Here is a 10,788-nt window from a genome sequence, read left to right as displayed (position 1 = left end):
TAGAGCTCCCCAGCGCCTCCAGCTCTCACAGATCTTCTCTCGCCTCTGGTTTCCCACAGCCCGGGGCCGCCGCTCCGCGCGAACAGCGAAGGATGCGGGCGGTGCCAGGAGCTGCTGGCCTACCCCCGCCACACCCTCAGGCCTCGCCGCGGCGCGGCCAACGCCTCCGCCACGTGCCCGCCTCCCGCAGCCAGGACGCCCGCGATTGGCTGGCGGCGCTGCCCGTCGTGAGGGGAGGGCGCGGCGCCCGCAGGCCGGCGCGCCTATTGGTCGTGGCGGCGGCGGCAGTGCGCGTGGTCGGCGTGAGGAGGGGGAGCCGGTGGCGGCGGCGGCGGCGGAACGGGCGGAGGCTGCCGGTTTCGTAACCGTCGCTCCTCCTCGCTGGCTCGCGGGCTGCGAGGCCTGGGTCCGTCGGGCCGCGCCGCGCGGGGCCGCTCGGAGTGGAGGCCGCCTGGGGGCGGGCGGGCTGGAGGCGCAGGTAAGGAGGCCGCGGGCGGGCGGGATGAGGGAAGAGGAGGAGGCCGCGGCGGAGCCGGCCGCTCGCGTGGGCGCCGGCCGGGCCCGAGGAACCTCGGCCCGGCCTGAGGAGGCCGGCTCGCCGGGAAGGCCCCGCGCGGCCCGCGGCGCGGGCGGCGGCCCCGCGCGGCGTCTGATGCAACCTGCCGGCAACACCCGGCGGGGCCGCTGAGCTCATCCCTGGCCGTGGCCCAGGGCCGCGGCGCCGCCCGCCGACCCCCGCGCTCCTCCCGGGCGCCCCTCGCTGCCAGCCCGGGACAGGACGGGGCGGGGGACGAGGTGTGCCCCCTCCGGAACCCGGCCTCTTTTGGGGAAACGGGCATTGGTGACAAGCTAGGCTCGTATTGGCCCCCGGGGATAAAGGGTGTTCCCAGAATAGCAAGAGGAGGACAGTGCCTTACCGTAGCGCCACTTCGGAAATTGCCCGCCCCTCCAGAACTGCTTGGCCAGGGGTAGGCGAGACTTCTGTTCAGAAGTTAGGAGGGTGATAAAGTGGGCAGGGAAGGCGGCTGATTTTTATTAAATACACGACTTTACAGAAGTGATCCTGTGCTTACTTAGGGAGCTGTAATTTGAATATCCTGCAGTTCACTGCTGAATATAGGTTAGATGAACGGGCAGCAACCACGAGTTGAATAGAAAAGAGAAGGGCAAGGAATGAAGCGCTTCATTAGCATGTTGGAGGGAACACAGTAAAGAAAATCGCTAGCAGAGGTGTCTAGATGAACGGAATGGAAATGCATATTTGGGGGGGAAGGATAATCTGTTCTTCCAAGGAGGCTTGTATGTTTTCATTTTTGAGAAGGTTTGTTTCGTTTTCCTTTTGTCTGAGGTTTGTGCTGTAATCTGGCACCTTAAAATGTGTCAGTTTCAGAAAGGTTTTAAGGTTAGTGGGTTACACAAAAATTGGTAGTTTTCTCTCCTGAGCCTGCACTCAGGGAATCCTTATGTGAAGAGATTGTCCTAAATTCAGATAGGATATGCGACTCCCAAATAAATTTTGGAAAGAAAATACTACAGGGGTTTGCTTTCCTAAGAACTTGTGCCTCTAAAAGTTCTTGATATTGAAAAGTTAAAATCTGGTCACTGTTACCACTTGATTAGTATTTGGCATGAGCTATTCTTAAAGTCGATTCTCTGTTTCTGGAAACACTTACTGTAAACATGGCTAAATAATTACAGGATGCTAGTGAGCTGAAGAATTTCTCAGTTTCTTGATTTCCTGCTTCTGGTGGGTCTACTTGGCTTAATCAGTCGTTTGTAAATACCTGCCTAAAAAACAGGTGAAGACAAAATTTCATTTTTTTCATAATATCCTTTAAATTCTCAAGAGCACATCATTGACTGTCAGCAATTGTCTGATCTTGGAGAGGTGGGTTCGTCTGTAGGGATTTGAACAGCACATGGTGAGGCCCTGGTAAAGACAACTAGGACCTCATGGGGCTGAATTAGGTCTTATGGTCTAGGATTGCCTCACCTGATCACAGTAATGTAAATATAGGTAGCCCCAATTCCAAATTTATTGGGTATTCTGGGGAGGGAGTGCTTCCATGGGTTCTTGTAGGTACATTGGTTTCCTACCTTTTTGGCTTTCCAGCCCTGTTGGTTAAAAAAAATTTTTTTTAAGCATGATTTCCTAATGGAGGTATATTTATAAACAATGTGTGTACTCTTTTTTTTTTTTTTTTGTATGTTGTAAACCATAACAGAAGTAGATTAAAAAGGTAACGTTAAAAAAAAGACAAGTGAACATACATTTGCTCCATACTCTAGTAGACTGCTTATGTACCCCCAAAGGGATGTACCCTCCTTCGTGGACCCCTGTTTTGGGTCATGAAGCAAGCGGTGGCAACTAAATAGAAATCCTGCTCCTTTGGGCATATATGGACTTTGCTTACCTTTACATCTCTTGCAGTATGGAGTTGTCAGACCCTGGCAACAGATGCCTAAGAACTTGAGATTATCAATTGGAACACATAACTGGGCTAAGTAGAAAAGCAAGTTCTCAACTGAAATAAAGCAAAGACCAGACTAGAAATGATGTTCATTGTATAGATTGGGTACTCAAAGGAGCAAGTGGAATTATATTTTTATTTTCATGTACACCTTTAAGAAAGACCAAGAACCTAAGGAAGTAAGACCATAATATCTTAACACTCCTGATTTAATTGTGGTTGTTTTAAGAGATTTCAGTACTAGAGAACCTATTTCATTTCTGTATATGATGTTTATAAAAATAAATATTTTCTTTTAGCCTCTGAGCCAGTATTTGACAAATGTTTCCCCTTTTTAAAATTATTTTCATTTTATTTTATTCCTTTTTACTATTTAAAAAAACTTTTTTTTAATGTTTATTTATTTTTGAGAGAGAGAGAGAGAGAGAGAGAGAATCCGAAGCAGGCTCCAGGTTCTGAGCTGTCAGCACAGAGCCCGATGAAGGGCTCGAACTCATGAACCGTGAGATCATGACCTGAGCAGAAGTCGGACGCTTGGTATGGTTTACAACATACAAAAAAAACCCGACTGAGCCACCCGGGCGCCCCTCATCATATTTATTTTAGATAGAGAGAGAGTGAAAGTGGGGGAGAGGGGAGGAGGGAGAGGGAGGGAGGGAGGGAGGGAAGGAGAGAGAGAGAGACAGAATATGAATGAATGAATGAATGAATGAATCTTAAGCAGGCTCTGCACTGAGCGTGGAGCCTGATACAGGGCTCGATCCCATGCCTCTGGGGTTAAGACCTGAACTGAAATCAAGAGTGGGACGCTCAATCGACTGAGCCAGCCAGGAGCCCCTCGACAGATACTTCTTGGGCACCACCACTATATGGCTCACCCTGCACTACTAGATGCTGAGCGTGTGAACATGAAGACAGATCGCTGCCTCTAGCTTAGTCTCCAGGGAGAGCTGGCATTGACAGAGAAACTGGGGGAACCACCTGGACAGCAGTACAAAGAAAAGAGAATGCAGGACCATTTAGGGGGTTGATAGTGGTTCAGTGTTGTTGAGGTGTGAAGTGTAAGGGAGCAAGGGCTGGAGAGAGAGTTGATACCTTCAATCTGATCCTACACACTGGAGCAGGTTGGAGTGTTCGATTGCTCTGGAGGCAGTGGTTGGAGGGATCACAGCTAAACCAGAGGAGACCAGTGCCCCTTGAGAGATGATGTCAGCCTGAGGGAATTAATTCTGTGGCATTCGGATGGAGACGGTGGTGGGTTGTAAGTTTTTGGGAGCTGGGTGGGTAGCCTTGTCACATACCAGTGATTGTAAAGATTTGGTGTCAGGGAGAAACATCTATGAGTGTTTTGGAGTGTGGACATTCACTGAGGAGATTGGAGTTAAAAGTTTATTTTGGGGGGCATGGGGAGGAATATCTGGTTGTACGTATGTGAAAAAAGATGACAGGAGGATTAGGAAAATCCTTGATAAGTTTATTTTCCCAAATGAAACTTGAGAGAAATTTGTTTTACTCATTCTGGCTGCTCTGCGTTTTCAGTGTGTTGCTGCTTTGAATGAACACTCCTTGAATTAAAAAATTTGAATTAAAAAAAAATGCACCTCCTCATTGTGAATCTGCAGCAGTGGCTCTCACACTTCATCACTTCAGGGTCCTGTTGAAACAGGATTGCCTGGGCCTATTCCTGGAGCTCCCAATCCTTCTGTCTGGGCAGCCCGAGAATTTGCATTTCTCACAAGTTCCCAAATGCTGCTGCTGCTGGTCCGCACTTTGAGAATTACTGCTCAGTTTTTCTGCTCCTCCCTGCTCGAATGATTCACATGTAAGGAAATAAGGCGCCACCCTGCTTCCTGTAGAATGAACTTTGGAATAGTATTTGTCTACGCAGGAGCCAGACTTTCATTTGGGATTGAATATCCAGGTTTGAAATAAACTAGTATTTTTTTTGCCCATTGTAGGTGCTCAATAAGTGTTTGTGGAAGGAACAAGAGCGTAAGTGACAGTGTAAAGTGGGTAACTTTTGGAGGCAGCTATTTTGCTTGTGTAAAAACAGTTGATACTCTGGAGTCAGCTTTTTTGGACCACTTGGCTCTGACCCCCTTTACTTGATTCATTTTCCTTAATGGATATTTTTTTCACTTAAACTTTATTGGCTTTGGTTGAGGAACTTTAAAACAACAACATTTTTAAAGTTCTTAATATTTCTAAGTTTCCCTTGCTTACGTTTTTACCAATTTGATAATTACTCTTTGTTTTTCAAGCCAAAGGGCACATTTTCAAAGTCCCCCCTAGTATGTTCAGCCTACTATGTTCAGCCCCTCTACTATGAGTCAGACTGAGGTAAAAAGAGCTCTTCTCTATTCCTGTATCTCTGGGTACCAAAATGGACATGAACGTCACTGAATTTGGAACCTGTGTTAAAATCTTTTAGTGATTTGGGCATAAAAAGCCGAGCATAAGGCAGGAAGAAAAGACTTTTTAGTACTGAAGTTCATGGTATATTTTCAGAGTCAGAAGGCATCTTACCATTCTACATCCCTCATTTGCAGATGGGGAAATCAAGGCCCCAAGAAGGAAAGGATAGGTTCCGAGCAAAAGAGGGGAGCCAGAGCCAAGACAGTATCGACCTGGTTCCTCCTGGTCTGTACTTCTTTGGATCATTCTTATCTTTGTGTTGTCTATAGATTAGTTTTAAAGATTAAAAACATAATTGGCATATGAAAAGTTAAAAAGTTAAAGAAGATGACCATGATTATGATAGTTGAAACAATCCCAGGAGAAGTGTTAAACACGTTTTTAAAAATTGACTAAAATATTATGCCCACTTTACACCAAATAAGCAATAATGTTGATGGCCACTAACACTTTTAGTGGTAAGGTGGCTCAAATTAATACTGAACTGCCACTGTTTAACTGGAAGAAAAATAGGCAACATAGTAAATTATCGAAGGAGATTGTGAAATGTCCACTACTGAAGATAGACTTGGAGTAGATATTGTCCATGGTTTAGAAGGAAGCTTTCTTTTTTGCCTTATGTTGGAGTGAGAACAGATGGCTCACTAGCTCAGGGCTGCCTGCATGGCTTTGGAGACCATTGAAAGTAAGGATATAGCGACTTTCTAAAAGCAAAGATTTTTAAAAAGCAGGCCAGTAAACAGTGGTTTATACAGAAATGCCCAGCTAAAAGTTTGGGTGAAGCTTCTGGTGTTTACTAACTGAGCTTAAGAACTATGAGATGTACTTATTTGAGGCATTTCAGAATTCTGGCCCCAGGTTTTTTCCACTGATGTAGTTTTGGCAGTTTTGAGAAAAGAAGACAGGATAGTTTTAAGGTTCATAACATCGCTTTCTGAATTTCCAAGAGTAATTTGATTTCTTGCTGGACGTGGCTCAGCAGCTTAGTCAGTTTGTCTTGAAGTGGCCTCAGGATAGGATAGGTATCCTTTTGACACCTCTTGAGGCAATTGTAGGGGCCTAGTTGGACTCACAGTCATCCACACACGGCCAGTTTCCAAAACGGTGGCTTCATTTCTACGGGCGGCACTGCCGTGGCACTTGGAGTCGGCGTTTCCCCTGAGCCCCTTCTTCAGTGGGCCGTGGGTGTGGGCACTGCCGCTGCTCGGCCTCTGTCTGGCCTCAGCCCCAGGCTTGCTCTGCCTTGGATGCATCTTTAAGGCTTTTATGTCTTTCGTTGCGGTTCAGGTTGCCCATGTTTAGATGTGTTTATTACGTCAAGAAGAAAAAAAGCACTGTTAGAAGAAGCATGGTGGGGTGGGACAGCAGACTGGGTGTCTCAGAGCTCCTAAGTCTAGGATCCAAGAAACAAACTTAGGAAATCTATGTAAACTAGTTCTCTTTGAGGCAATAAATAAATAAATTAAAAAATAAATAAATAAAAACAAGCCAACACCGCCCGCCCCCGCTTTTCAGAATATCCCATAAAGATGTACTCTGGGAGGAGAGGCAAGTCCTCGATGACTCCATCCCTGTATGTCGGCATCAGGAGTGTGCGGCGACCCTGATGAGTAGTGGGGACCAGGCGCTGCGCTGCAGTACGCTCGTTTGACGTGAGCGGACAATCGGAACTTTTCTCCCCTTCTTTGCAGGTGTCTCTTCTATCATAATTGAACTCAGGTTTTCCATGTTTAACCCAAACAGCTCATTTCTCTCTGGCAGATTGCCAAGTGCTATTAGTTCATATGTGCTACCTAATTAGCGGTGTTCTTTTGTTTTTCCTTCCATTTTTGATAACAGTCGCAGATGGGTAGTACCCTCAGGGGTTCAGGTGGGCTGGATTTGGCCTTATGGTGCTTCTGTACTAACTCACCTTTCTAAATTAAATGATTTAGACTTCTGAAACATTGGAACAGTTGGCAGTTGCTGTAGACTTTTCTCAGCATAATCAATTAATGTTGGCCTGCTGTTAGGTACTTGCAAGTTTAATCTCATTTGATCTTGTCATTTCAAACATTTTAATGCAATTTATTTTTTAACTAGGTACATGTGAAGATTTCTTGGCAGCTTAGTGTGGAAACCGTTGATCACCTTGCCCTCATTTCTACCTGTTCCGTGTCAGCAAGAGAGCGTGCCCAAATGAGCAAGATAGCACAGCAGAACAGTACTCCTGGAATAAGTGTTATTCATACTCAGGCTCATGCCAGCGGCTTACAGCAGGTTCCTCAGCTGGTGCCTGCCGGCCCTGGGGGAGGGGGCAAAGCCGCGCCTCCGAGCAAGCAAAGCAAAAAGAGCTCGCCCATGGATCGAAACAGTGATGAGTATCGGCAGCGCAGAGAGAGGAACAACATGGCTGTGAAAAAGAGCCGGTTGAAAAGCAAGCAGAAGGCACAGGATACACTGCAGAGGGTGAATCAGCTCAAAGAAGAGAATGAACGGTTGGAAGCAAAAATTAAATTGCTGACTAAGGAATTAAGCGTACTGAAAGACTTGTTTCTTGAGCATGCACACAACCTTGCAGATAACGTGCAACCCGGTGGCACTGAAAATACAACAACTCCTGATAATGCAGGACAGTAGACCTCACCCCTTCCAAGTTCACGGTTTGTGGCTTGAACGTTAAAGGTGTGACTACCTACACCACTCGTATCAATGGCCGAACGTTGTCTTGTTCCATTATTCAAAGATCCATTGAAGGTTGTTTTCTAGGATCAGCACTGAAGAGTTGATTAGTTAAAAATGTTAGCCATGTAATTTGAATATCTAGTTTTAAATGATACGGATTTTTTTGTGGGGATAAAACAAAGTTTTAAGGTATATGGTAAAAAAAAAAAAAAAATCCTGGACCTCGATGTTTTTAATAAATCCTCACTTCCCAAGAAATGCTTCTTTTCTAGGTTGATAAAAGGAACGGGGAACTGGCAGGTCCTGCAGGAGGTTCTTGGTTTTACTGGAGATGGTTAATTGGACTAAGAAAGTTGAATGCCATTTGGTTGATCTATTTGTGATTTTTTTTTTTTTTCTAAATTATGTACTAAAAATCCTTAGGGCTATAGAAATCAATCACTTTGTGATTTGGAGTGATTCTATGTATAGCATAACCCTTGTTTTAGCACGATTAGTATTGTTTCCCCAACAAGTACAAGTTTCTGAGTAGCAATGCCATGTTAAATAAAGTCCCATTGTGTTTTAGAGGCAGTATACAGCCAGTTGGCTTAAAAATACAAATAATTAGGAGGCGAATAGGTTTTTTAAAAATAAGAGTAAAGCATATTAGAATTATGCTTTTGGGACACCTTTGGGTTATTGAATCGGTGTTATTTTGTTTTCTAACAACAACAATAAACCAAAAGACAGCTCTGGTTTAGAGAAACTTGTGCACCAAAATTTTTGTTTCTGTAGATGCTAGTCAAGTAAGCATTTTTAAGTTACCATTTTGACAGCCAGGTTAGTAGACAGAATGCCTTGTTTACCGATTGAGATTTAGGTAGTTTCTTCTACGTCCAAATATCTGCAATGGGGCCATGATTTTTAAAGGCAGAAATGTCTTGGTAAGGATCATTTGGCATTTAATCCTAACCAAGTGATTATTAGAAAAATACATCATCAACTCTAGGCCATCTCCCCAAATAGTATAGTCTAAGAAAACTTGAAAATGTAAGGTTTAACCTTTAATTTATTTCACATAAATACATCTTTTTATATTGTTCTTGTGACATTTCTTTTTCTAGTTAGTGGGCTATTCTAGACTTTTTGTACCACTGCTTCTGTTTGTTTATTTGTATGCTTTGTATCCCATAAATTATTTTAGAAAGAAAATACTGATAAAACTCAGGATATTGACATTTTTGTCGAGACTAAAAAATGGCGATTACTAAAGTTGGGGAATCTCTAGAGTTTGGTTTGTATCAGTGTTGGTAGTTTTGATTGTCCATGTTGATTTCTCTTCTTTTTTCTTTCTTTCTTCCCTTTTTTTTTTTTTTTTAGCACAATTCTAGCTCAGATTTGTTGGTGTGTGTGTGTCGGTGTGTGTGTGTCAGTGTCAGTCTAGGCTGGTGACAAGAGTCTGAGTCACCTCTGAGTCACCTCTGGTTAAAACATTTGTGTTACCAGGTATCTCATTTGAACATGGTCACCTTTTGGCCACATTGTTGTTTTGTGCTAGGACCTGGAACAGTTTAACCAGGATGTAACTCAGGTCGCACCCTTAGGTTGGTCTGTGCTCTTTTGGGCAGGCGAAGATAGCACGGTGACCTGCGATTCAACAGAGCCATCACTGAGTCCATGGAGCCTCTTCCGCATGTGACTAGGACCCAGTGCTGTTCCAGGAGAGCCACCATCCCCGGAGGCTTCACTCCCTGGACAGCCAGGAGACAGGATCGGGGTTTCTATTAGGGTCCAACCCCAATGTACTTTGGCTGGAGTATCAGTGTACTTACAGGTTGATGGATTTTTTTTTTTTTTGCCTAACTAGAAGATAGCCCCAGAATCCTACTGAATCTTTAATAGCTGACCCATGTTCTATAATTAACCTTATTAGAGGTACAGTTAGGCCCCTTGAATCTTTAAGCACCTAGAAAGGTGTTACATTAAATCTCTTGTTTACCAAAAACTGTGTTTCAGAAGTTGATGTCCCTATGGAATTTATGGTTACCAATTATATGGATTGAGTTAACCTGGAAAAAGAAGTTGTAGGGAAATCATCAGGGGTGTACACTTGATATTTCAAATCAGAACATAAGATTGAAACTTTTGGAAAAATTGACTCAAGCTTTCCTGTTACCTATGCAAACAAGAACTTTAGCACAAACAGTCATTTATTCGTAGAACAAAAATGTTAACCGTCGTCTTGACTGTCTTACTGAAGTGTTTGGGATTGAAAGTTTTTAGTTTGATAGATTCATTAGTGTAAAATTGAGGGAAACCAAGTATGGGGAATGGGTACGTTTAGAGCTTTGGGAATTGTAAAATGACTTTTGTAACTTTTGTTCTGTAGGTTACATATGAACCGTTAGGATTTGATCTGCCTTTGCAGGCGGGTCCAGTGGTTTAGGAATTAGGCTTTCGTGTAAATTTCTAGCTGCGTCTGAGTCTCCGGAGACAGGCGCTCTCTGGCCGGTGTTGGCTGCAGGTGGGGAGATCGGAGCTCTTCTGCTGTCTGGCCCCTTTCAGTTATTGGGATGTGAGCTTAGATACTTAGGATTCTTACTAAGAAGTAGTAGGACGTTAACGGCATATGACCAGATTTTTGAAATTCGGGTCATGAGTGTGAAATTCTGAAATTTATGTTTAAAAAAAGGTAGTATGTGCAATTTAATATTTGGTATTAAAAGAAATCAGCTTTTGATGTTTCTTAATCCTCATAAGAGGCTTGAAACTTTGTACCTGAACCACCCAGTTAGCACTCAGAGTGCTTTTTGATGCCTTAGAAATAGGAAGCAATTTTTTGTTCGACAAAAGCTAGGGAGGAGAAAGTTCATTCTATAGCTGTTAGATCTGCCTCTCAGGAAAAAGCCCTTAACTTGTTCTTTTGTTCCTGGCTTTCCTCAGTTTGTGAGATTACTCTATTTTTTTAAATATAATTTTATTTCTTTCAATGAATATGAAATAAAAACACACTTTGGAATAATGACTGCATTTCATTGTGGGTTTCTTTATGTTCGATACCAGGGAAGTAGTCCAGGTGTTGGCTCTGCAGAGCAGGCGGTGCGGTCTCTCCCGTTTCCAGCCCAGGGCAGGGGTGAAGGCAGGGGAGCGTGGGGGACAAGCAGGGGTGCTTCTGTCCAAGCCTAGATTTCCCTGAATGGCCAGGAACATCATCTTCTGCGAAGATGGAGCGCCTCTCCAGTCACACGCTTTGTCG

At 44.1% G+C, this 10,788-nt stretch overlaps 1 protein-coding gene across 3 annotated transcripts; it reads left to right on the top strand.

Annotated features, from left to right (window-relative positions):
* Positions 1-280: 280 nt before the first annotated feature.
* CEBPG (CCAAT enhancer binding protein gamma) lies at positions 281-10,557 on the top strand. Of its 3 annotated transcripts, none has more exons than XM_060650930.3 (2): positions 281-478; positions 6,969-10,557. In XM_060650930.3, the coding sequence occupies exon 2, from the start codon at positions 7,065-7,067 to the stop codon at positions 7,503-7,505; it is 441 nt and encodes a 146-aa protein (XP_060506913.1). In that variant the 5' UTR covers positions 281-478; positions 6,969-7,064; the 3' UTR covers positions 7,506-10,557. The 3 variants fall into 3 exon arrangements, with proteins under 3 accessions (XP_060506913.1, XP_060506915.1, XP_060506914.1); XM_060650932.3 differs by lacking the exon at positions 281-478 and adding an exon at positions 818-968; XM_060650931.3 differs by lacking the exon at positions 281-478 and adding an exon at positions 5,088-5,111.
* Positions 10,558-10,788: the final 231 nt, after the last annotated feature.

This window comes from Panthera onca, chromosome E2 (assembly GCF_046562875.1).
Source record: "Panthera onca isolate mPanOnc1 chromosome E2, mPanOnc1 haplotype 2, whole genome shotgun sequence".
NCBI lineage: Eukaryota > Metazoa > Chordata > Mammalia > Carnivora > Felidae > Panthera > Panthera onca.
This window is presented reverse-complemented; position numbering and strand designations above follow the sequence as displayed.